General features: G+C 37.9%; 1 protein-coding gene across 4 annotated transcripts in view; it reads left to right on the plus strand.

The window, feature by feature from the left end:
• The first annotated feature begins 6,224 nt into the window (after window positions 1-6,224).
• Window positions 6,225-27,844, plus strand: part of PTPN2 (protein tyrosine phosphatase non-receptor type 2) — a 33,974-nt gene continuing 12,354 nt past the window's right edge. For 3 of the 4 annotated variants that reach the window (XR_009957656.1, XM_062570091.1, XM_062570094.1), the window contains exons 1-6: window positions 6,225-6,431; window positions 9,812-9,902; window positions 17,473-17,573; window positions 18,227-18,325; window positions 19,513-19,650; window positions 26,176-26,385. Coding sequence is in view for 3 of the 4 variants with exons in the window: in XM_062570091.1 (XP_062426075.1) it covers window positions 6,363-6,431; window positions 9,812-9,902; window positions 17,473-17,573; window positions 18,227-18,325; window positions 19,513-19,650; window positions 26,176-26,385 (708 nt within the window). In the remaining variant the exon portion in view is untranslated. The remainder of the gene's footprint in view (window positions 6,432-9,811; window positions 9,903-17,472; window positions 17,574-18,226; window positions 18,326-19,512; window positions 19,651-26,175; window positions 26,386-27,844) is intronic. The other variant, XM_062570092.1, reaches the window with a different exon arrangement.

A 27,844-nucleotide genomic window follows, 5' to 3' on the forward strand; every position in this document is an offset into this window, starting at 1 on the left:
TCACAAGGTTTTAAAAAATAAAATAGTATCTTCTAATGTCTAGTGACATCTCTATGGATGCAGTGAGATATTGTGAAAAAGATGTAAAAGATGTGTCAAAAGACACGAAGAATTTGATACACCCATTTGAATACTGAGCACATGCTGTACAAGTATGCTTTTCTACCCAAGTTATTAATTCCAGTAAGTAGTAGTGTCATGACTTGAACTGCTGGAACTGTTCCACTGGCTAAAATGAGATGTTAAAGATTTTGACAGCATTCCAACTGGAAAACTTCTGCTATGGATCCTTCTTTTACTACGTTTTCTTTCCTTTGGGAAAACAAACAAACTGGCGTGGCAATTACAGCAATTCATATGCCACGAGAAGATGAATTACAGGTTTTAAATGCCTGCACCACAGAACAGGTATTCAGAAACTGTAGTATAATTGCTATCCAAAATACAGATTTTTGTAAGACTCCTTACTTTGGAAGATTAGTTTCAAATGCATTATTATAACACTTTATCAAAGACAAAAGGAAAGATAAATTTTACATGGACTACTAATATTTTTCATTAAGGAAACATACTGCCTGACAAACTAGCAATTTCTTCATGGCTGATTGCCACCAACAAGCAAAGTCTATTTCCTCCAAACTTGTAAGTGTAGATCTGAAAAAAATTATCTAGTATTCTGTGGTCCTTAGAAGAATTCAATGCCTTCATAAATTAACAAGTGTGAACGCTTTCCTCTATATAACCTACCCCAGAACATCTCAGCAGACAAAACTGTAGCCACATATTCATGGAGCCCTGCCATCAAAACAGTGACTCAGAGAATGTGGCTTCCACAAGGCTGTTGATTATCTCAATAGGACAAGCCTATACGGGAAATGGTATGAAATCAGATATATTAATGTCTATTTAAAAACAGACAAAGTTTTCTCAAATCTTGCACAGAGCTACCTCTGATTGCACTATGGAGACAAAAGCGTTGTTGAAGGCTCACTACCACATGTTGGATTTAAGTTGCTGTGAAATTGGTAACAGTATGATCTTTAAATAATTATTACAGGTAGTAGCAAAAGAAAACCCTCTTCTGTTATGGGCACTTCAAGTTGTCTAATGCAGAAGCATAAATTACAAAATAGATTACAATCTTAAATTACATTGCCAAAAAGACTTTTAGAACTTTGCTTCAAACTATTAAAAAAAAAAGGGGGGGGGGGCAAATGGATATAATTGCTATGTCCAGATGCTGGGAAACCCTAGTGAAAAAATGGAACATAAAATTAAGAATATAAATTTATACAGAAACATTTACTGATACTGGTCAATGCAAAATCATCTTCTGCCAAAATACTGTTTTCTTACAAGAACTTGTCCTAGTAATAACAGTGATAACAGTAGTGCATTGTGATCTTTTCCACTGTAATTCAAAGAATGTCCTTAATTTTGTAAAGTGGAAAATAAGCTTAAGTGCAGATGAGAATAGCATGTATAATCAAGCATGGATCCATTATAACTCAGGGACTGTGCTATAGACAAGTTAGAAGATCATGATAATATGATTTCAAGCTTATGAGAGAACATGAGTTAAAGACTTACCAAGCAACATAAAGCTGTTTTCAGAATTGTACTTAGCCACCTCTTTAACCATCATACAGTAATGTAAAATAACGCTTTGGAATAATAACTGTGAGATTAGAAATGGTCTAAACGTAGAGCGACCCTAGTAAATCTGAGGAGGAAATAATTTTAAAATTTGGTAAACTAGTGAGCTTCAACAATTGGAACTCCCTGCAAGTTTTCAATATGAAATCTTCATGTCATCTACAGGCAGTTTCTATATACGACTATGCAGTTTCTAGTAAAAAATCCCAAGGCTTAAATTTAAATGCAATTTAAATACCACCTAACTTAAAATCCACCAATTTTAAAGGGGCTTTAATTAATGGCACCAGCGATTAAGTAAAATTTTCCATTCCAACCAGGAATGTGGAATGACAGCATCAACCCATTCTGTTTGCTCACTGAATTAGACTTTCTGACTTGCAAACTACGATTTTAATAAATGTCACTATAGCTAGGACTAGCAAGCAAAGAGGAAAAAAAACAACGTACACAAACTGTCCCCAACATGCAAGATCCACTCTACAAACAACATGAATAATAACTTCGAGTCATCTCTCTCTTAATAACTTACTTCACCGCTTCCTGCAGCTGAACACCCTTCCTGGTGCACCGGTTCACAGGCATGAAGTTTGGCAGCCAGCTGCCCATCACAGCTCATGCTGCTGGAAGAGCCCTTCACAAAGCACAGCAGAGATGAACGCCTTCCTACCTGTCAGATACACTGCTGCCTTCCCTGCTAGCTCCTGGCCGTTCGCTCATTCCGGCACCTCTGCCAGCTGCGTTTTCCTCATCACACTCCACAATTATTTCAGCTTCACCATAGGAGTGCAATGCCATATGGACTGGCACAAAATCTTTGGTCTATAAAACAGACTGAGTTGTTCTTTTTGTCAAAGCATAATTATTGCCTCTGTAATTCCTTTAGTTTTACAACACAGCCAATTTTTCCAAATTTGTCCAAAGTGTGTTCACTTTGGACACTATTGCTACTGTGGATCTATGGCTGGACAGATTTGCTTAGCCAAATACTAACCTGTCAGGGCTGCTTGTGTGTCTGCCACTGTTGCTGCTACAAGTATTTTTAATTTGCTACATATATTTTTGAGTTATTTTATTAATTTTGTTTTATGCCAAAATATTACTGAGGGGGAAGGAATCAAAAGTATAACTGAAGAAAGGTATTCGCATTGGCAAACATTTTCAGTGATGGCATTTTCACGTTCCTCTGAACAAGGAATACAGTCCTCAAGTGTCTGGAATAGTAAGGCTCCACTATACAGGCACAGAATAAAAGAACTCTTGTTTTATTCTGACCATCGACCCTTTTATTTAGCTTCCCCTGCTCTCTACCAGATGCCAGAAGTGTGCCCAGCCCTTCTGGGTTTCCATTCTTATCCAGCTCTTTGGGGGAAGGGAGGATCCACTTGTCCTTTAGGCCTTGAGCCATAAGACTTAAATCAGGAACGATATGTTCCCATGCTCTCGCATCCTGGCGAGCTTCAGCACATCACAGCTTTATTCCTTAAAGGCTAATACTGACCTAGAGTGTATTTGTGAATAAAGTCACCTCAGGGAAGAACTTTTTCTTCATCTACCAATATCCAAAATGATTCTCAGAAAAGCAGCACAAAACAGATCATTTCCAATGAGTGATACTTTGGTAATTTCCAGTGAATGACCCAAAAATGAAAATGTGGAGGAACAAGCCCTTAGTCCACTCCAGAGAGGTACTAAAGTTAATTGTTAGGCCAAGGTCACTGGGAAAACACCATTAAATGTTACCTTACTTGGTCTTTTCCGTTTAGATGAGCGAGCATAAGAACCTTTATATTTGCTGTGCTGACACATAACTCTCTCCAGGGCACAAAAAGCAATTCTGAGATCAGAACTGCTGTGGATAGCAGCTCCCTTGGGATGACTATCTGTTTGCCAGCGCGCAAGAGGCTTATCAAATCAAGGCAAATATTTAACAGGAAAACACTGAAATAACTATTTGCTTATATTTATAGTAAGACAGAAAATAATAACAATGTACCACACATTCCAGCAACTCCATTATCCCCCTGTGCCTATGTCTTATGCTATCTCAAGAGTTTAAGGGTTTGTATAGTAGCTCCTCTGAGGTTAACTGCACAACTAGTACAGGACTGGAAGATACTATTGGCAAAAAAAAATAAAATTTTCTAATGAGTGTACTGAGTTTGTACTGTAGATACGATTTTCCTCTACAGACCTTTTAACTGTAGCCCTGGGCTTATCCTGGGCTTAGTTCCCAGGAAACAGAGAACTGGTACAACATTTTCAGAATACTTGCAGTAAAAAATAATAATCAAAGATCAAAAGACAGCATTTTTTCCAGAAACTCCCTGATTTACCAGTTAATGCCCTTCTAATCCACATATAAATCACAATTAATAAACAGTTACTTTACTTTTGCATGAGCTGTCTCTAGGCACTGGTTCGCATTACAGATTCTAAACATAACTGCTACTATAAAACCCCGACTCCTAGTACTGTAAGTAAGTTGCTTTCACAGTATCAACTACATCCCCAGTTATCATAAGCAAAGACAAGCACGAGCTTCTAATACACAGCTGCTTATCAGAAGAGCAGAAATCCTGTGCTTTTGCATCAAAACTCCTGCTCCTCCTGCATCCTTCTCAAAACTCCCCTACACCTCAATGAGGCGCCCAGTTGAGATGCCCGGGCGCTCCTTAGCTGATGGAGCCGTCCTTGGACCCGAGCGTGACGTCTTCTTTACCCAAGCATGATGTCTTCTCCCACGCCGCAGGGCAGCAAGCAACCTCCAAGCCTTCCCGGGCTTTTGCACTGAAACGAAGAGAAAATAACACATCACCAGGCAATGTCACTCTGTTCTCCGCAGCGAGGACGGGACAGTGGTGGGGGCTTCCTCTGGCTGGCATCTGTGTGTCAGACAGCTTCGTGGTGCCTGAGAGCTCCTGAGGGTGAGGGTACAAAAGGACACTGTGCTGCATGCACTAAGTTTTGCCATTCACCTTCAAATGCAGAGCAGTCAGCAAGTTCATGCCCAGAGAAAAGTCAAGGTTTGTTATTTCACAGACGGTTTCTGAACGTCTTTTTACTGTCCTAAACACAGCCTGTGCAAGATCACACTTCCTGGAAGTCAAGAACACTTTTTGTGCTTTGAAATATGGATGTAAAGAACTTCCTTTTTTTTTTTTTTAATTAAAAAAAAATCTTCCGAATGAGGATGGGCACTTAAACTTTTCTCTGTTCTCCTGCATCAGAGACATAAATCAGAGCTGTTCTCTTGTTTGTATTTCATAACTAGTCACATGTAGCGTTTTCATTAATGAGAACACACCTGCAAAACTACCGACAACCTGTCCCTCTGTCTCGCACGCAGAAAGATCCGGAAAAGCTAATCTCGCCACATCTTTCAAAGTTTGGACTTGCAATTCAAGGAAAAATTACTGAGGATTTCATCCAGGTGTCTCGGAAAACACATTATGAACCTACTGATGTGTCAGCTAGGCTTCAGAGGCACATCATGCACTGTCCCCCAAAAGGCTGTAAAAAATAATGACTTCAGCTATATAATGTGAGAGAGCGCCTCAGCTGCTGGATTTGGAGCATTTTACTGCATTGCAGCCCCCAGACAGGAGGGAAATGCAACAACTGATGGCAGATATTTGGATGTGGAAAAGAGAAATCTGTTTCCAAAAAAAAATTATAAGCACACATCTTCTCCTTTCTTGCACTAATTAACATCATGAATTTTGCAATCCCTGTATGTTAGTCGGGGATCTGGGCAGAGGTCTGAAAGGCAGCTCCCCTGCCTGAAGAGCTAAAAGCACTTCTCTATTATGTTAATTGGTAAAGCAGATTTCCCTGAAGCTTGAGCAACTGAGCCCTTGCTAAACTTTGTATGACCTTTAATTGTGCTAAATGTTTGTGAAGCTGTTTCATAAGGGGCTTTCTTTTTGAAGCAATCACCGAGGACTGGTGTGTTTTGCATTTCTGTATTTCTGCTTTTAAGATTGCAACAGAAATATAAGTTACAGTGATTTGATTGTCTGACACATTTGTATTTTCGTACTTCTGCTTTTTAAAATAGGCAGCGTGGAAAAGCTGAATGGCATCGAGCTACATGATGCGTGCGAGACTGAAAGCATATGCTGAACGCACTCCATTCAATCGGGACAGCACGAAACGGGGTCAAGGACTCGTGATTTGCGCTGCGCTGCCGATTGTGGCTAAAAATGCGCTATTTCTCTGCCTGAAATCACACTGGATTTTGATCGCAAGATCCTTCCGCAGCTGCACCTTTGGGGCTACAACCGGAACGGCGCCGAGAGCCCGCCCACCCCGAGCTGTGGCGTGGAGAGGCCAGACGCGGCGAGGGGCACCCGAAGCCCCCTGAGCCCCGGCCGGGCCGCCCCTGCTCCGAGGCGCCGCCGCGGCAGCCGTTACGCCGCCGTTGTCGGCTGCCACCTGCGCGCGCCCACCCCTCCGAGCCCCGCCCCGTGACGTCACACCAGGTGCTTTCCCTCCCCTCCCCGAGGGCGTGGCCCGGCGGGCCGGTAGGCGGGGGCGCGCATGCGCCCGGCGCCGGCGGTAGCGGGACCCGTTGCGAGCGTATGTGCGCGCGCGGCGGCGGAGCGCAGCGCGCCCGCCGCTCCTGGGTGCTGGGCGGCGTGCGGCGGGGGGTATGAGCCTGTCGGCCTCCGGCGGCCTCTCTCGCTCCGGCCGCCGCCGCCGCCATGTCCGCCACCATCGAGCAGGAGTTCCAGGAGATCGATGCCACTAACGACTGGCAGGCACGTTATCTGGTGAGCGAAGGGCGGCGCCGGCCCTCTGCCAGCCGGCGGGGAGCGGGGAGGGTGCGAACAGGGCGCCGCGGGCCACCGGCGCCCGTTGCCGCTGTGAGCTGCCTCCGCGGGGAGCGGAAGTCGTTGGGCCACGGCTCGTTTTCAGGTGCGCGCAGCGAAACTGCGGGCAGGCGGCGCGCATGCTCCGAGAGCGCTTGCTTTTTTTTTTTCCCCCCCTCTCTTCCTTTTTTTTTTTTTTCCTTCTCTGTTCCCTCCCTCGCTCCCCTGTCGGGAGGGGTTGAGGGAAGGGGAGCGCGCATGTGCAGTGCGGCCTGTGTTGGCGGCGCGCACGCGCGCGGCGGGCGGGTGGCCGGTGGGGCGCGCTGCGCATGCGCAGCGGCAGCAGCCTCGCTGCGGAGGGGCTGACGGCGGTGGTCAGAGCGGAGGGTTAGCTGAGCTGGGGGTGTTTTCCCCGCGCCTCCCAGGCTGGGTGGAAAGTTGTATCTAATAATATCGACCCGGCCAGCGCTTGTCATCGTCCCTCAGTTCGCCGCTTCTCCGGCTAATTGCGAAGTGGTTGCTCGGCTTCCGTCTCGCTCTAAGACACCCCTCGCGTCGCAGCCGCCCTGACGCACCCGGTGCCGGAGCAGGAGCAGCTCGATCGTTTCACAAAAAATAAAGCTGCTGCTTCCCCCCTCCTCCCTCCCCCGAAACAGTACTGATTAGCAACGGCCTCAGTTATATGCTTTGAGTCCATTGTCTAAAATTATTCTATAAATACTATTCTACTACCTTCACAACTGAGAAGAAAGTGGCCCAAAACAAAAGTCCTCTTTGCTAACGAAAAGTTGTGCTTTTTCGCTGTTAAATCACCTGTGCATTTGATTTGTGTGTGTACTTTGAATAAATTCTTTCTAAATGTGTTATGGAACAGAACAGTGCTTTGGATTTAACAGGGGATAACAGAAAAAGTTATGTAGAATTACTGTGCTAAAGCATGTAGGAAGAGTTCTGCAAACAATATTTTTCATGAGGTGAAAATGTACTCTCATGTTATGTCTGGTATATCCAGACTAAGTAAGCAAGCTAGTTTAGCTTTCCAGGGTCATATTAATAATACTCAATTATGCTTGGGGAAGTAAACTCAAGAGGAAATTGTATTTTAAGCTCTGCAAAACTTCTTAATGGACTTTCTCTGGTTTTTCTTACAGCTATTTTGTATGATTTTCTTGAATAAAGATTTTGCATTAAAATTCTACCACTTCCTGGTTTTGTAGGTCTGCAAACTCAGGATTTTTTCAGTATACTTAATGTAAATGTTTTTTATTAAAATCAGAGAGTACAGATCTGTTAAAGCAAAACAGGGAAATGCTGTTCTTACACAGCACAAACTCACAGAAAATAATTGCCAACTACTTGTTTTTACACTGAATTTTCCTATGATACATTTTCCTGTGGCAGTGGTGTGTAGGAAGCTTATGCTTGTAATGGGAGGTATAAGTTTCTCTGAAGAAAAGTTCTGAAGAAAAAAAAAAGCAATTGTGTGTTAAGGTTTTCTTGCTCTTTCTGCTGAGACCAGCTCAGTATATTTGCTGTTCAGTTCCATGTGTTTGAGAAGACTTGTAAAATTTGTTAAAGCTGGGAGTATTTGTGCTGACTCCTGGAGCTTCTGTCCAGTCTGAATTAAGGACTGAATAAGTAACACTTTCCCCCATTTATTTCTTTTGTGCAAGTTTTTCTTGTGTAATATGCCTTATATTACACTTAGTATCTCGTTTGTTTCTCTAATTTGTGAAGGCTAGATCATATTAAAGGAAACTGATTTTAGAGCTAGTCTTCCTTAGATTTGCTTCTGTTGATCACAGTACCTCCCTGCATTACTGTTTAGTATTTTTAACTGATCTAATATCTCATGACCAAATTAGCAGTCTGTTGTTGACAGAGAATGTTGGTATGTTAAAAGGGCGCAACATATTTTATTTTTAATGAAATAATACAAAACTTACATTTTTAGGAATGCTGTAGTGAATGCTTAACAGATGTGTTTATTGACCATGCATGTAGTTGCTCCCAAAGGTTGTAAGGTGTTTGCAGCTTGTCTTCTGCTCTAGCTCAATGTGCTGCATCAAAATAAAAATTTAATCATATGATCAAGTGATTTTTATACAAACATGTAAGGAACTGTTACTGCTCTATGTTATGGTTTAGGGTCTTTATAAGCTGCTGTTGCATTTAAAGTAACATCACAGGATAAACACTAATAGATGGAGATTCCTTGTGCATATTAGATTTGTATTAAAGACCTTTTTGTTTGTGTTCATTATCTGAGAGTATGCTCAGATAATGACAGTCAAACTCTGACTACCTCGGAGTTTGAGAAGACCTTGTTTGTGATGGTGGGAACATATAAAGAAGACAAAGGAATGCTTAGTTGTAAAGGGGAATTTAAATGTATTTTAATATGTAATGATTTTATATAGCAGCAACATCTAAAACCAAGTAAATTTCAAAATAAAATATTTTAAATTCTATATTTTACAACAAATCTTCTGAGGTGGCGTCAGTACAGAATATAAGGGCACAGTTAGATTCACTGGAAGCTGTTTGTCAGTAACACCTTAGTTGAGTTTTCACGGTTGAGCGCATTAGATAAATCTATACATCTTAGTGTTCTTTGAAGGTGAAGTTGTGGAAAGGATGCTCTACTTTCATTAGAGGCAAAAGATAAATAAAACTCATCATTCAAAATGTGTGAATAGTATTATTCCTTAAAATAGTGTGCATATCTGTATGTTTGAAAGCCTTCCAAATGCAGATTATCAAAAGGTTTTCATTAATGCTTGGGAGAGAAGCAGGCTGTGATTTCATATTGATATAGGGTGACAGCTGTGAATTTAGAAGTGCTCCCTCATATATTAATTACAGCTATATGAACCATCAAACTGTCTGCAGTAGTCTTGTGGTTGTTACAGAAGCCATAAAGTCATTAAATGAATTATTGTCGTGCAGATTTATGCTACCAATTGGTGTAGAGGAGCTAACTGGTATACTGTTGTTAGTTTATCTGACTCCCGTATTGCTATGGGAGATAACATGCAAGTCTATGAGGTAAACTGTGAACAACAAGTACCTGATATTCTTTTTGTTTCTGTTACATCAGTTGCTTACCAAATTGTACTTAGGTTAGTTTTGTGTTGGTAACCAAACCTAGAAAGGTGTAAATGGCACAGCTTGGCTGCGTGCCTCACACGTTTCATGAGTGAAAATAACATAAGCTGTAATGAAAGTTAGTTTAAAAATGTTAATAATTAGTAACCTTGAAAGTCTTGCATAGGATTTGTAAAACACTAGCCTTAATCTGCTTACTGATTTTAACTAAACTGAATTTTTGTCTTTTAAAGGAAATTCGACATAAATCCAGTGACTACCCTCACAGAGTTGCAAAATATCCAGAAAACAGAAATCGAAACAGATACAGAGACGTTAGTCCGTGTAAGTATGTTTTGGTTTGTTCTTATTTACTCTGTTCACTTTTAAATGTCGTAGCTAGTATATCATAATCCTTATAGGTTTTGTATTTTATTTAGGTCTGGATGTAGGTATGTATCCTTTGATAGCCGTGTTTCTCGTGACAAAATGTGTGTAATAGAAGGGAGAAAAATACGGAGTTTAAACTTACTGTATTGATTGGTGAATTAGAGATAACTGTAAATTATGGTTGTAAGTATATAGATAAATATGAGCTGCAAAATAAATACTATTTTGAAGGTGGTTTTTGTCATAGGGAAATTATTTGAGTTAGTGTTATTTTCTGTCTTGAAAAATCAAGGTATCAGCAGCTGCTGAGCACAGAGTTTAAGTTAATAAGCTATGACTAACTCGGATAATTTCCTTCATGGCTGCTTAGGCAATGCTACACACTTCTGGAATAGAATTGTGTGGAGAAATACCAACTTCTAGTTGTGCTTTAAAAGCTACTTGAGACCTTATTTTGTCTATTCTGAAGAATTTATATGTGAAAGCATTCTATAGTTTTCTCTGTAAAAATAGATAATGGTATCAGGTGCTTTATTTTACCAGCTAACATAAAATGGTCTTTATGATGTAAGGACCCACTACCTCATGTGAAGACAGCTGTTTTTACAAAATCCTTTAGTACTGTAAATGTTGTGGACTTTTTTGAACAGAATCTACTTTAGCAACTGAATTCCAAAATCTTTATAAAAACACCTCGAGCAAAAGACTACCTGTAATGCAGTCATAGTTGGAGAAAGTTACCAGTAATTGCTTTCAAAAGAACTGAAAAAAGATTTCAGTGTAGCCTATTTTTTTCTGCAAAATACTGAAGTCAGGACAGGTTAAATATTTGTATATCCTTTAGTATCGAGTTTCCCAGGGCAGGAGGGACCTATAAAAGCTCTGTCGTTATTTGAGCTGGAATTCTTGAGGGGTTGTTGGTGTATTGGGGATTTTTGTTTGTTTGAGGGCCTAATCTGAAATATCTATAGTAAGATTTGGAGAAGTGCTGAACTCCTTATTTCCAGTTGAAAGTTGTGGTACCAGCATGTGCATGGCATTTCTCAAAACTGCACTGAAAGAGTTCAAACTGAGTCATACTGGTCAAACGCAGTGCTGCATGTTGCCTATTAGGCTACTGCTAGAGTGCTGGCTTGCGCCATGCAGTCACAACAAATGGATCCAGTTAGGCTTAATGTGAATTTAAATATTGTACTTTGATGTAACTGAACTCTTCAAAATCTACCTGGCATTCCGCTATACAGTCCAATTTGAGGACTGCACATCTATAAGGGAGATAGCTTAAGGTAATCGAGGCTTATTAACTTGAGTGCTATGCTCAGCAAAAGTAGATGTGCTTCTTCCAGACCATAGTTAATCTGTCTGGCAGTACTTTGGTGCCTCAGGCTTGCAGTTACAGCACAGAGTTAGTTTTTCACCTGTGGTAAAGTTACAGAAAGTAAATGCAGCATGATCCATTTTCATACCTAAATTGAGAAAGAGGGTTTTAAGAAGAGAAGGTAAGAAGCTGAATTTCAGCCTGTGAGACCCAGCTTCTATTCCTGGGTCCAATATCCTAAAAAATTTTAATGGAAAAATCTGTATTCACGTACTTAACCTTTCTTCCCATCTCTTGTTTCTTAAGCACAACTGCAAGGAGAACGGCAGTTTACATTTCAAGCGTTTACCATTTTCCTGTGTTTGAAATGTTTTTAGAAGCTTTTTTTTTTTTAGTGTTATTTAAGTAGTCTCTAGTAATACCTCCAATGATATGTTAGAGGTGTGGCTTGCATTAATTTTCTGTAGGTTTTTTGGAACTCATTTTCCTTGATAATGGAATGCCTTTCACAGTACTAAAGAATGTATGCAATTACCTTCCCCCCATCTGTCATGGTAGAGCCTGCTTCTGCTAGCTTAGCTGGCAGGGAGTGTATTGCATCATCATATTAATCCCTTGACCCTGTGCAGCAAAGGAGACAATTAAATAAAATCTAGTCTTGAAGTGGTAGCTCAGTTAAAAAAAGAGGTTAAAGTTACTGCATCTTAGTTGACTTGAAGAATAACATGATGTCTGACTGAAGATGATGAGCTTTATGAAGCATTCCTCAGTGTTTGGCATGTGTGAAACAGGTGGTTTGAATTGGGCTACCAAGGTAACCTTGCAAAACTAAGGCACTAGGAATAAGGCTGTATATGAGGAGAAAGAACTGGAAGGGAATATATAACAACATTTTGAGATAGTAGAGCATAAATTCCAAAGCAGCTGGGGTAGAAGCTGTGCGATTTGGTCATTGTAGCGATCACATCAGATCGTGGTGCACATATGCAAGGAACTGGTATTGCAGAAATACAAGTAGATCTTACACAATCTAACTTTTCAGTCCTTTACTTCAGAAATGTAATGGCTATTTAACAGTGCTTGTATAAAATACTGGTGATAATAATCCCTTTTAGTGATATTAAAGACTTTCAGAACTATCTAAAGAGAAGCAGGTGTTTCAGTTTAAGGGTTGGAAAATGTTTGATGGTTAAAAATTCTGTGATCTAGCTATTTGAATAAGCATGTTAGAAGACATAAGAAGCAATTTGATGAAAGTATTTCATTTCTCCATGACAATGATAAAATGGTTAGACTAGATAGCAGCCAAGCCAGTGTAAAACCTGAGATGACATGGCTGTAAGAGGGAATGCAAAGATTATTTTGTCTTGTAGAAAGATCTTGACTAGAATGCAGGAAAAAAATTTTTTTAACTTGGTTTTGCCCTATTTGGTCTTTGCTGTTTCGCCCTGTTTTGACTTAACAGCTAGGAAACAAACATTGAAACCATTTTTTAGCTGTTACGTACATTTCTAGGCAAAAGATGATTTCTGTTAGTTGTATAAGGCTAAACATCTTCAGCCATTACAGCTGATGGAGTTTCATGTTGTCTACAGTATCATGCCTCTTTTTGTTAGTGTCCAGTTTTGTTGGCTGTAGAGCCAGGGGAGGAAAAGTTTGGAGGAGGGGAAAAAAATGTTTGATACTGTAAAAGCCCTTGATAGTTATTGCTTAGCCAGTTTGGTATTAGGGTAGAATAGGGAGAGGAATATTTTGGTTATGTAGTACTATTGAAACAGGAAGCTAATCTGAAATAGGTTTGGTTTGAGAGCCAGTCATTTCCTGACAGATGAAACCATTTCTCAGAAAACATTGTTAGGAGGAAAATAACTTTGGGGGCTATTACTTTTAACTGATATCTTTAATGAAACTCTTCAGATTTGTCATGAGTTTCCTTCTAAATCTTATCCATAGTTCATATCAGAGTCACTGGATAGTTGCACTGTAATACGATTTTTAGTCTAGTGTCTCTGATTGACTGTATACACCTTTAGAAATCTTTAGTCAGCTGACTGTTCCCAGATTTAGGAGCAGGAGGGAAATTCCCTTTGCAAATTAGAAAGAAATTTATTTTCTTGTTTCTGTTGGGTCTGGGAGTGAGGGAAGACCCAAGTAAATTGCATTATTTAGTCTTCCTTTGTAATGTAGTGGGTAGCACATTTTCTTAGGCTAGCTGAAGATTTTCACCTAATAAATCACATTTCTATTGGAAGATCTTGAAGTTGTTTTCTTCCTGTAGCCATGAGTAGTCTTTGTGTTGGACCTTTAAACCATAGGCTTACAGTTGTCATAGAGTATATGCCAGGGTGAGAGGAATGTGACAAGTATTGTGCTCTTCAGGGGATGGAGTGGGAGCTGATGTGGACAGTTTTGCACTTAACGCTGATTAAATGTTAGCACAAAAATGTTGCCTTCCAGTCTGTATGTGCTGAGAATGGGGAGCTGTTCTGTCCAAAACAAGCTTACTTCATTTTTTTTTTCTTGCAGTCCATATTAGAAGTTGAAATTGGTATTCCCTGACTTTAGTGATTCTGTAAAATATTTTATTGATAGATTACCAGAAGCAAGGTATAAATAAGCTCAACTTGCTCCTTTTGGAGATCTTAGTTGGAGAAAGCAGAAATTTCACTTCCCTTTTCCTTTGCCTCTGGTTAGCTCTGAAACTTGGGATTGTAGGTCCAATGACAGAGCATTGTAACTTGGGTAATTTAGCAGCTAGCGTAGACTAGCCTTAGATGAGTGGAATGAGAGAGATTGGCTGCTAGGAGGGGAAAGGTCAGACTTGGTCGCTGGGATGGCTTATGGCTGCGTGATTTATTTATGACTTTCTTTAATCCACTAAGTAGCATTTCACCCTCCTGTTGCTAGGAACACCATATTTGGGGAGCAAGAGACATCTCTTAGAAGATTGTTTTAAAGTTGTGCACTGGTTTCACTTCTGGAAATGTAGTTGTTTTCAAATAAAACCCTTTCCTGGTAACCAACTGCAAGAACTAACTGTATTGTGTAAAATGACAGGCACTTCCCATCTCAGACTTAATTACATATATATCTTTTTTTCTCTAGCAAGGAGGGCAAATTTGATGTGAAATGTGAAATTGTGGTTGTATTTAGAACAGTCTTGTAATGGATATCAGTAGGACAGGCTTTTACCTGAAGTGGATAATAGAAGAGTTTCTCAGACATGGTGATTCTGGGGTAGTTTTCTTTATGTGGAACCAGAAGGAGAAACATTTTTGAGGTTTCTACTTCCTTTTCAGGCTGCATAATTTATTGAAAAAGGGGAATTAGTACTTCAGATGAGTGCTGTATTTTAGCTATCTTGGGTATGGTAATATTTAAGATGCATCTTAAATCTAATCTTGGAGATCTGCTTATCGTTCGTATAAATCTGAAGTACTTCGTAACTGGAAATGATTTACATAGGGGAAATATGTTCCAGCTAACTCACTGTCAAAAGTTGGCTTGCTTCATTTAGTTCAGAAGAGCAAGCCAGGACTTGAATGAGGTTTCTAGGTCATTTTGTCCTCTAGGAACCTTTTCTCTTTGAAAGAAAAGAGAATCAATAAATCCTAGTGGCTTTCTTTGTCCTCTGGAGTGTACGCCAGTGTGTTTGTAGCATCACCTCTGTTCTCTGTTTAGGGGAGGCGGGAGGGTACCCATGCATAGAGTTAGTGTCTGAGAGGATTTAAAAAAAAAAGAAAGAAAGAAAGAAAGAATTTGATTACTAATGTTTACAAAGCAGCATTTACAAGAAGGAAAGAATACGGCTTAAAATATGTATATGCATTATAGTGTGAAACCTCATTAAGGCCTTGGTAGTTATCTCCTGCTGGCGGTAATACAGCAGCTGCTGCTGGGCGATTAAACTGTTAACAGAGCTTGCTGACGTCATCTTTCCGAGAACACTAGTACCGGTATGTGTGATTTACTATAACAAGATCTTAAGTTTTTCCTGTTGGCAAATGACATGTAATATTTACAAAGGTCTTGGTTTCTCTCCAGTAGAAACATTTCAGATAAAGTGATACATGAAAGGGAAAAGTAACGCTTTCATTTCCAGACAAAATAATGCAAGGAGATATATTTTGCTTTGACATACATGTGTCTTAAATCAACTGTGGCTTGGCTTTGATAATATTTTTTCTTTATACAGATGTATCATAGATTGTTTTAAGACTCCTGAGAGTCACAGTGGTGTTGACTTACAGCTGGAATGCTAGTGAAAACAGAGACTAAATGTGTAACTTCTTTGCACTAATAGGAAAAGTTTTTTTGGCATACTTCTGTTCTCTGCAGGTTTGTGTGCGACTGCATGTAAAAGTTCATGGCTAAAGAAGGCAAGATGACAATCCCAAATCATAGCCCTTCCAGAAAAGAAGAAAGTATTTATTTTTGATCTAATTTCTTGAATTCAGCAAGATGAGCACGTGCTTATGAGGTTAAAGGCTGTCCATTGGTGATAACGTAATAGAAGAAAACTTACTCTTTGTCTTTAAAATGATCTATATATAATCTGGTGTCTGACAGTTGCCAGTAGCAGGTAACTAGGGGAAGAGTACAAAAGCAGGACAAGACATAGTAAGCAGACTTTTTTTGGTTTCAAAAAGTTTGAAAAATGCTTGTGGAATAATATGAGCAATATGTAGAACAAGAGTCTAACTCTGTTTTCTGATTCCTGTTAGCATTTTGCCCATCTGGAGTCATATTCATGGATTTCTCCTTTGATAAGCCTTGTGCTATATCAGTTGGCTGTAGTGTAGGGGCTTAGTTTGAGTTCAGCTATCACAACTGTACTGAATGTCGTAATTTGTAGTCATTATCCCAAACTTAGAGGTTTTTTGCATTCCTTAGATACTTGTCAAAATGAAATTAGTCTGGGTATCGTGACTGAGGGAAAAGTAGTCTGGCGTGTTTTGGCAGCAGATGTGACTTCAGGCAGCATCCTCAATGAGGTCTGTGGGTTATACCAGGTGAATGTAGGTTTAAAAACAGCTTGATTCAGTCTTAGCAGTGTCAGTTCCTTAATGAAATCTGTCTCTTCCTGAAATATCTTGAAGTCACTTAAAGTGATATCAGTTTGCTATTTGTTATTTATTCTTCTTACAGATAGTCTGTCTGGGCAATTGAGCTTTGGTGGTTCTCAGTCTGTTGGACCCCAGTCCTGGTGCAGTTATGTACACAACTTTAACTTAAATGTTGCTTATTTAATACTACTCTAATGAATGATTGAAGAAAGATTACTTATTGAGAACAAGTCGGATACTTAAATGTTTCCTTGAAGATAACAAATCAGATATTAATGACCTCTAAATAACAGTTAAAGTGTTTTTTTAATGCAGCTTTGTAGTATGAGACTGATAGTTTCATATTGATATTATGATTTTAAACAATCCTTTGACTGCTTGTCCCTGTCAGAAATATGGAATCTTCTGTCTTGTCACAGGAGATGGAAACTTTATAATTAGCTTAGACTTCATTTAATTGGAAGATCTCTGAAATAGGTACTTTTCTGCATGTGTCACTTCTTTGATCTATATAAACCTATATTGTATTAAACAATAAATTAATAGGAAAAGAAAGTTGATCAACAGTGTGAATTATTGTGAGTATTATGCAAGATCTATAGATTTTTAGCTCACAGTTTACTATGATGATTCTGCCTCATCCTGTGAAATTCTAGTTCACAAAAAATGTTGGAATTCTGAACTCAAAGCGGGGAGGGGGGGGGGAGGGGGAAGCAGTGAAATGATCCGGTGTCACAGAATAGAATACTGCCTTTTGTGGGTTGTGGTGGTGTTACATTAAGGAAATGCAACTGTTGAGGGATAGTGGTGAGCTGCTTTTAGTGTATGTGTGGGTGGTTTTATTTTGGTTTGTTATTTTTTAAAGAAAAAACAAGTATTCCAATTTTCTAAGTAGCTTCTATTAATAGCTCTATTAATAACTCTAATGAAGTGTTGTGAGGAAAATGAGGCAGGTATAGCTATCAAAGCTATGTGAGAAATTAGTTTGAAATGTTTTTGTAGTTTGCCATTTGGTTCTTCCATCCACATATTAGCTGAAGAATTTCATTTTCTAATTGCTTGCCAGAGCTAAACTTGCCTGTGAGAGAATATTTACCAAGATGGATAGATGTTTAATTTTTTAACTTTGTTTTAATTTCAGATGATCATAGTCGTGTAAAACTGCAGAACACAGAAAATGACTATATTAATGCCAGCCTAGTGGTCATAGAGGAAGCCCAGAGATGCTATATTTTAACACAGGTAAGTAGTTTTAGATAGTAAGTTATTACAAGGATTGAGAATATGTTGGAGAGGAGTTGGTACAGTGGTAATTTGTGTTATACATACATACCTATGTGTATGTGTGGTATATAGAATATTTTATATAAAATCTGTAGATTATTCAAATAATCTAAAGAATATATATTATTTATCTTTGTGGTTTGTACTTCTTCGGTACTAATTTCTGTATGCTGGAGTTGCAAATGCATTATTTCACGTTTTAAGAAAAAGCTGCAGGAAATACTTCATTATGTGTAGTTTATTGCATATACAACTTCTCAAATATTTCTTGCTCTTTTCTTCAGTTTTCCTGGAAAAACATTGCAACTATACTTTGACACCTTATTTCATTTTGTTTCTTTTGTGTTTTTATCTTTTAACTACACAATAGTGCCAGGGGTCAAATTAAATCATCCTTTCCCTGAATTTTGATTGGTTTCTGTTTAAACTTAGTACTTCAGTGATCTGTGCAGTATAGTTTTCTTTCCTGTCATGTATGTTGTTGTATTTCTGGTTTGTTTAAGCTTTTCAGAGGAAGACTTTTTCCTGTTCCACCCAATAAAACATTAACCATGTTCAAACACTGCTTAGCCTATATGTTTTCCCACCCATTTTTTTTCTTTACTACACAGGGTCCACTACCTAATACATGTTGTCATTTTTGGTTGATGGTATGGCAACAAAAAACCAAAGCAGTTGTCATGCTGAACAGAATTGTTGAAAAAGAATCGGTAAGTAATATTAGGCATTTAACGTAAGTCGTAAAGTAAGCCACATATATTTAATGCTGTTTAATGCTATTCAACCATGTTTGATTGTTATGCTAGAAGAATTAACAGACTTTCTCACAAGTGTGTAAAATAGCTTTTGTATGTATTTAATATAACATTAAACAAAGCATCTTAGCTTCAAGATAGAGAATTCAGTTTAGTGTAAACATAAAAATCACATTCAACATGTAATAAGCATATGTAAGGAATATTCTGGGAAAGGAGGATGTAGAGACAGAAGTGCAAAGGGGTAGAAGCTAGTGTAGGATTCTGTAGGATAAAACAGAAAGTAGGAAAACAAATTTAGATTCGAGTGTCTTCAGGTTATTCTAAATCTAAGAGAGCAGTATTTTTCTTTGTATAGTGATCTTAGCAGTTGGTAACAATGCCATACTGCTGCCAGGAACGATCCAACAGACCTAATTATTTTTGGTTCTTTACAACTGGTGATAAATATGAAGAATACATGAATCTCTTGATACACTGTAGTTTTTGCTAATGTGCCTAAAGACATTGTGGATATTACAAATATGTGTATTTTTTTTCTAGAGTAATTTTATCACCAAAAGATTTGACTAGTCCATAAAAAGACACTTACTTATGCATCAACTTTTGTTGTTAAGGATAAAGTTGGAGTTCAGGGTAACAGAAATAAAGGAAGAGGGATGATTTTGCATTGCTTAATTCATTCTTTAATTTTACTAAAATCTTCCAGTGTTAGGCAAGACTTCTGTAACAAAAAATTAGTTCTAGGAATTTTGGCACAATGTGTTACATAACTTCTATGTGCAGGAGTGTGCATGGGGGAATGGAAGGAGAGAAATGTAGAAATAGCTCAGTAGATATCTCCCTGTTGTAGAGAACTAGGTGGAAGGAAGGGGACAAAAAAGGACTAAGGTATGTCTTGAAGCACTGTTAGCCATGAGATAAAAGCAAGCATAAATGACTAAAGCTTGAATGCATAATAGCACTTGAAAAACTGTAATAACTTGGTTGCAAGCATTATGGACATTCAGAATTACTCAAACTAGGAGCAAGTAATATGTACTTCAGTGTATGATATTGCGTAACAGATTCTTAGAAGTTGCTGATGCACAGCCCAAGGTGCTAGAATGCTTGACCAGATTTGTTTGTTTTGAATAACTTAGGTGAAGTGTGCGCAATATTGGCCAACAAAAGAAGAGGAAGTTATGACATTCAAGGAAACAGGGTTCCGTGTGAGGCTAGTATCTGAAGACATCAAATCCTATTACACAGTGCATCTACTACAGTTAGAAAATATCAGCGTAAGCCTATTTTCTATCTCTTATCTTATACTCCCAGGCTTAAGGAAAACTGCTGTTGTAGATGTTTTTAGCAAACTGTTACTGAAGATTTGACTGAGCTTTTGCAGTGTAAATTTTAATGCATTTTGCTTCTGATAATGTTCAAGATGTATGTGTGGCATATGGGCAAGAGAGATCTGTTTTAATTTATATGCTAAAAAGGATAACGGCTTTGACTTTTTTATACTTGTTTTCAATTAGGCAGTATTTTAATATGCTGAATATTAATTGATGGTAATGATGGTTCTAAGAGGAGCTGTAAGAAGTATCATAAAAGGAGGAATCTAGGAACTGAAAATTATAGCTCTTCCAAATACCAGTAATCAGCCTCAGTAGTTAATGTTTTTATGGAACTCTGCAGTTTTCCCCCATAATTTCAGTCTAGTGAACTATTTTTTTCAGGGGGGAGGGGTAATTATCACCTGTAGATAGGTAACTTTACCTCCTCTTGCTTACCTCCCCTTTTGTTCCACAGGACCAACCGTCCTTTTCTCTTAAAAATTAAGCACTCTGACAATTTAATGAAGTTAAGCTCAGAAAAATTGTTCCTGGCCTGAGCTTGGGTTGGATTTTGCTGCTTCTGTTTCAGAGCTGAAGACAAGATTGAGGAGCTTGTCTGTTTGTTCCAGCTATGTCTTGTAAGATATTCTCTCTCCCTATAAATCTTGCCTTATGTTGAAAGTGGTGATATGGCAAGTTTCGTTCAAGGTTATTGTATCAGTGGATTTGGGAAAGGAAAGCTTGACGATGTTAATTTGCATCTTATTTATGTGACTAAACCTTGGTGTATTTGGTTAAAGTTATTTGAATTTACAGTAACTATTAATGGTACTTTGAGATAATGCTTATTGAGAGATTGAAATATCTCTCACAAGATCAATGCAATAAAATTTGGCATATTGTTCCCTGGTCTAATCAATGTAAGAAGAGAACTTTATGGAATTCTGTCCTAGTGACTTGAAGGATTCCTGTTGTTTCAGCAAAGGCAAAGAAAGGAGGGATAGTGCTTATAAGCTAGTAGCTAAGGAGGAAAATGATCCTCCTTTTTGGAAAGCTAAGGCAAATCTTACTATCAGAAAGGTGTGGTTGTTTTTTGTTTTGTTTTTTTGTTTTGTTTTTTTAATAGAATTGTCTCTAACATCAGACTCTTAAGATCAGACTTTTTATTTTCAGGGGATGCAATAAAATGTGGATGTTTGGGCTTAATGTTAAAGCCTAACGCTTCTGGAAAATGCAAAAATCGGTGAGCAGCACCGCTGAATTCTTGGGTTGAAGCTATTTAGTATTTTAAGTTTCTAGGTTTGCTTTGGACTTAGTGCAGACTCGTTACTTTATATAGAGATTCTTGATTTCATGCAGCTCAGTTTTGCAAATCCTTAGCAAACTTACTTTACTGAATTGTTATTTTAGCTCTTCAGTATTCCTCCACAAATACTAACTTCAAAGAATGTTTTTTTAATATAAAACTACAACATACTTGGTTACTTAAACAGAAAAAAATACTTAATTTCCAGGATAACACTGCCGAGTTTAAGTACAGCCATCCATAAGAATTTGATAAGTACGCCTTAAAACTTGAGGAAAAAGAATATTCACAGTAATTCTAAATATCAGCTTAACTACATTTATACAAGTTACTCTTCAGGGGATTTGGTGGGGGGAGATTAGTAAGAAGCTTAGCCACCTCATACATGGAATATAAGGTGACCCAGGCGACACTTCTGCTCTGAATTCACTTCACAAACCTTAGTATTTCTGTGGCAATAGAACTAGAATTACTGTCTTTAGTAAAACCCTTTTACCCCAAGTAAATTGTTTTTGTTACTGCAACAATTCCAATACATCAGCAAAATACGTATGTACAGAGAATTTTAATAAGGTCTTTCTTCAATGGTTTTACCTATGGGGGGGGGGGGAACCCTCTGACTGTATAATTTAAGAGAAGTTAGAAATACAGGTGTGGAAGTTTTTGTTTTGGTTAGGATTAACATCATGGCACTTGGCAGTTTCAGGTGTTTATTTTTGCTTATATGGCTAGTGTTGTACAATAAAACTTTGGAGAGGAGATGATGTTTATCCTTCCAAAAGTTTTAAAATACTTCTGGTGTGCTTTGTCTTGGTGGTGGTGATGAACTTTTTTTTTTCCTTTTCTCTCTCTCTTTTTTTTTTTTTTTTTTGCCTGACATGGCCTGCATTCTAGAATGCAGAAATCTGAAACTGCCTTTCTATCCTGGTTCATTGTGTATCTTCCATCATTTTATGTCTGTATCGATTATCAGCTCTTCTGAAAGTTGCTCCCTGCTTTCTGCTGTAATTGTTTCAGTTCAGAACTCTCTGTGAGGAAGGATTGAGGGATATTGTTTACGAAGGCATCTGTAAACCCTTGCCCATGTCAGAAAATAAAGATAGAGTAAAATATTCTACTCATGTTTAATAACCATTTATGTGAGAAACTACAGCATGTTTGTGACTTGCAGCAAAGGCTCCAAGTGTGTTGGAGAATGTGATATTTGAGGTGTTCATGAGAGTCATTTATTAAATCTGTAAAGTGTATCTATATTCGATGGAGTTGTAAAAGTTTTATGAATGTTAGGATATTCTAGGAGAATAGTTAGATATTGACAGCTAACTTCTTGAAGATTCCACCACAAACTGAAGATTTTTTCGTATTATTTACTACTGCTTTTAGCTTTTCTTGTGACAAGCATAAGTGCTAGTATTTAGAAAAGGAGAACTTGCTATGCTTTAGTAATTTATGACCTGGTAATCCAGGTAGCATGGAGAAAGATGCAGTGCAGTTCACTTGGAGAGTGCTATATAATGAATGCTGATAGATAAAAGGAAATTAGGTTGGTACTGGGAAATTCAAGGAAGCTATGGGAGAGTAAATGAGCATCAGTATTCACGGGAAAATGGAGATGGATTGAGGGAGGAAATGGAGCAGAAGAAAGGCCTGAAATCAATAGAGAAACCTAGGGGAAGGTATTTTCCCTAGATATCTCAGACTAGGTTCCTGGAAATAAGGGTAAAGCAGCCAGAGAAGTTTGCAAAGAGAACGTTTGAGGAGAAAGGACTAGAAAAGGTTAACTTGATTAGATGTGACACTGGGGTGATCTGATGCCTTATTGTTGATTAATAGACCCAGAATGGACTTTTGAATACTCTGCAAATAGCAAATATTTGGGAAAACCCATTAGCGACATGGCCTCTCAACTTAATACTAAGCCATCCCTCTGTGCAGCCGTTGCTGTCAGTTTGAGGTTGACGCAGGACTGCTTTGTGGGTCTCCCTCTCTGACCCTGTTGAACCAGGATGCATCATTGTGATTGAAGAATATAAGATTTGATTTGCTGTTAGTTTCTAATATCCAGAATTTTAATGTATTGAAGACATTTTGCTTGTGGCGGAGAGCACTTGTAATAGCAAGTGATACTCTGGTATTTCTTGTAGAATCTTAATGTCCATAGTTTAAAACGAGTTCTTTACGTGTGTTTGTGTGTAAATGCTATAGAACTTTGAAGGAATTTCTGGAACACGGCTGATTCTTACTCTAAAATTTATGGAGCCTTATTACTCTCTTTCACAGATTGTAGTAGCAATTAATTTTTATTTCTATGATCACAGAAGTAAGACTGAGGAGTTAAGAAAAATACTGGTATCTTACTGAGGAAAAGAGAACCCAGGCTCACTTGTATGCCAATGTTTTATAGATTTAAAGGATGTAACTTCTACCATGGTGACTTACAGGATGTGTACCAGTTATTGAAATCTGGTGTACTTAAAATCTAGAAGTTTGATTGTGGTTTGATTGTCATCTGACTACTCTGTTAGTGTTGCCAGCTGTCAGGGGAGAACTGTTCAGTGTGGTGATAACTTCACAAGCTTATTAATTTTAACTGTGATGTTTATTTACTGGAAGGTTAGCCTAGTTCTTGTTTTCTGAAACTTGCCCTTAGTTTGACTCACTTCCTTGAAAAAATTTTAGTTTGTTTATTTAAATATTGTCTAGTAATTGTCCTAGGATTTTTTTTTTCTTTCACAGTAGCTAATTTTAAGGAATAACCCTTGGGAAGAATATATTGTGGTTATCATAGAATAAGCTAGTATTCAGTTATTGAGTAGAAATATTCTGCCTGCCTGTAACATAAGTTTATATTACCTAGCTGAATCTTAGAGTCCAGCTTTTTTTTTAAAAAAAAAAAAAATTGTGGATCTTTAGCAATCCAAAACTTTTGTGACTAGTTCTGCATCATCTCACCTAAATGGTAGAGGCAGGGCATAGATAGGCTCATTGCTCAGAAATGGAGAAGAAAGAGCTTTCAAAAAAGGATAGTAAAGACATTCCCATAAAGACAGCACTTTGTGGTACAGCTTGACCCCCAAGAACCCATTTGAAAGAGCTCTACTCTTTAACAGAAAAAAATGTGAGAGATTTGAAATATTCAAATGGGATTTGGCTGGTTTTCTCTGAACTTGGAGTTTTTAATTGCACGACCAGTTCTGGTGCTCTGAAATGAGGCTCTTAAAGATGAAGAGTAAGTATTGTTAAACAAGCTGAAGAAGTGGAAAATACTTGGATCGGGGAGATATGGGTAAAGCCTTTAATGGTATGAGGAGGAGAAAAGAGTAATTCTGGGTTCGAGTTGGATACGATACCCAACAGCAGTGTTCTATCTTTCTTGTAGATACCTGTTTTCACTTTTGTCTATGAGCAGGGTGAACTTGGCCATGTGTGTGAACAGAAGGTAGAAGCAGATCATCTACCAAATTGCTGTGTGAGGAAGAAAGGGATGAAAGGGGGGAAGTGAGTTTGTATGTTATGGCATGGATGATGAGCATATGTGCATGCATGTGTGTATGGTATACATATATTCCTATAGCACAGTACTTTTTTTTTTTTTTTTTTTTAGTAGAAGGATACTACTGCTTATTACAGCCTGGAATTAAGAAAAAAATGTGCACCTTTCTTCTATAAATAAGTGCAGGGGTTTTTTTCCTCTTGAGAAATAAGAGAGGTTTTAATCTGGAATGCTTTTGTAAGGGTTGGGGGAAGAGGGTGTCAGTGATGACAGGGGTATTCATTGATACCCCTATCAATTACCACTTCAAAGGATGTCTTAAACATCCAGCTCATCTCTTCAGTTTTCTTCTTAACTTTGTAGATTTATAAGTTGTTATTCTTAGAAAATGGAGGTTATTTTTCTTAGAAATGGAGGAAATTACTTGTGTTCCTTAAAAGAAATCTGGAAATTACAAAGGAGATGCTTTCTTTAGAATTCTGTAATATTAAAGCAAATTCATTATTCTAGTTGATTAGTGAGTTAATTTAGTACTTAAAAAATAGAACTTATGTTTTAGAGTGAGATCATCTTACTGATATTTTCTACTTAGTTTTTCAGTATTTTGCTTCAGACAAATAAGAAAGGTAAATCAGTGCGTTTATACAATTTAGGAGATCTTGGAAAATACTTCCTTTGTAATCTTTTTGTATTCTTATTTACCAAATATAAAGGATCAGATTCTGCTGTCCATGTTGAGCTCTTAGCCAAAAAGAGCAACTTGATCTTAATAGCCACTGTTTTCAGTGAAAGTATTTGTGGTTTTGCAGAATGAGACATCGAAGGCAAAAGATAAAACTTTAAAATAACAGAATATGCAAAAAGTTGTTACTGTGGTAATCATGAACTGGGTGGTCTTGACTTTTAGAAGGCAGTTTCACAGATTGTCCTTTATAGGAACTTGAAAAAGACTGAGCAGGAGATGAATGCTAGAATTTATTCTATTTCATAGATCTGTTCTTGCTGGAAAAAGATGTTCTGTCAATGTCGCACTGCCAACAATACTTGCAGCTAGTTGGTCATGTTAGGAGGGAGGGAGAGGAATAGTGCATGGTCTCAGCATCTTTCTTATGTATAAGGAATAAGTATTTCCAGGAGAAGGACTGTTAGGCATTCTGCAAAATGAGCTCTTACAGGCCATACTTGCAATAAGGCTTTTCCATAAAGCTTTCTTCTACTGTCAATGGCGTGGTCAGTGTTAATAAGATGCCAATGCCTCTTGATACTAAATTCTTCTCTGAGCAAGAGTAAATTGTTTACAGTGCTGACAGGTTATTTTTCTTGAGTCCTATCAATGCTAGCAGTTTCATAATTGCTATCGACTGTTAAACTGTTAATATTTTTTTTAAAAAAAAAACATTTGGGGGAAAGTATTAAAACAAACAAGATATAATTGTGGAAGTTCAAGAGGAGAAAAAAACAAGTAAATGGTAACAGTTGCAAAAGGCAAAACTATTAACTGTTTGATGGAGAGCAATTGGATAACAACCAGCAATGTGAACTTGAAGCTAGTTATTGAGCTGTTTGTATCTAAGTGGGAGGTTTAAAATAGAGAGTACCTATTGATTTGGATTGACGACATGTGTGCTAACTGTTTAAAAGTAGAGACACTTTCTAGTTGCATTATGTTTTTTGTTTTCACTTCTAGAGTTGTGAGTCCAGGATGATATTTCATTTCCATTATACTACGTGGCCAGACTTTGGAGTTCCTGAATCTCCAGCATCATTCCTGAACTTCTTGTTTAAAGTCAGAGAATCTGGTTCACTAAGTCCTGAGCATGGACCAGCTGTAATTCACTGTAGTGCAGGGATAGGGCGATCTGGCACGTTTTCATTAGTAGACACTTGTCTTGTTCTGGTAAGTGCTTGGTCACCTTTTTTCATCACTGCCTTCCTCCTCTTGCTCTTTCCCCCTCTTTCACCTGTCTGTCGGCTTTTTGGTCAGAATGTTTTAAAAGCATTTAGGTAAATGACACGTCTGTGAAAATTTTAATTAAGGCATCTGCTGTTCTTTTGATATCTTCATGATTTTAAAAATGCAACTCTTGAAATAAATTTTTAAAATCCACTTTGAAGTACTTTAAAAGTATTTTCAGTTTCCCGCAAAAGAAACAATATTCTTTTCATTTAAGATGTCATTTGAAAAGATCAAGATTACTAAAATATTAGCTGAAAGTTAGGCTTGTGAATATATATTTAGACAACTAAATCTGTAAGTCTTTTTCCCATAAGCATACAATAGCTAGCATATCTGACTGACCCTTTCCTCAAGGGTGCAGAAAAATGGTGCCTGAACTAGGATGAGAGCTCAGGCATGCCCATGGATCTCTTCCAATGTGTAATGGAGTGTGGTGCTGAATTCCCCTAGCTGAGCACCTCTACAGCCCTCTTGGGCGGTGGGGTTTGTTAGCCAGTTCCAGTATCACATGAATGAGTGGGCTTTTTGCTTGCATGCTGAACTGTATCATCAATAATTGCTCATCATTTGGGTGAATTTTAAATGGTAACTAACAAAGTCCAGAGCTTTTCTCTTTGACTCTGCTTGGCAATAGCAAGAAGTACAGCACAGGGCTATGTAAGATTGGATTTCATTTAAATTATAATAAAGAATCATAGAATGGTAAGGTTGGAAGGGATCTCTGGCGATCATCTAGTCCAACCCTCAGCACAGCCTGTACGGGGATTGAACCCGCAACCTTGGCATTAGCAGCACCATGCTCTAACCAACTGAGCTAATTGTACTGGTTAATAATTTCATGTTTTGAATAGGCCCTCTCAACTTGTTCTTTGTTCTCCAGTTTTCCTTTTTTCTGTATTCTAAAAACCCCACGTTTCATGCAAGTATACTTTAATATTCAAGAATTAAACTCTATGTTAATGTTTTAGTTTTCTAAATCATATAATTGCATTACTTGTGCTTTATGGGGAAAAGTGTGTACACTGTTTGGATTAAGAATTCTGCTTTATATAATGGAACCTCTCCCCTATTCAGTCATTCCAAATTGCTGCTCCATTCAGGAGCAATAAGAAATATATTATGTAACTTTATGGTTCTGATTCTGACTTTGAAGTATGAATACATGCCTGAGTAAAATCAAAGTTATCTAAATTTCTTAATTTACTATTATGGTATTGATTTATTTGGATAATATGTGATCATGGATTTATTCGTAATGAGTTTTCATTAAGTGCTTTACATTTTTTTTCTTCTTTGAAAACATGTTTGAAATATTGATTTCTTACATAAGTAGTCGCAACACATGAAATTAACTTCTGGTTTGAATTTTATGACTTATACATTTAAACTAGTATGTATT

The sequence above is a fragment of the Rhea pennata genome, chromosome 2 (assembly GCF_028389875.1).
Source record: "Rhea pennata isolate bPtePen1 chromosome 2, bPtePen1.pri, whole genome shotgun sequence".
Lineage (NCBI taxonomy): Eukaryota > Metazoa > Chordata > Aves > Rheiformes > Rheidae > Rhea > Rhea pennata.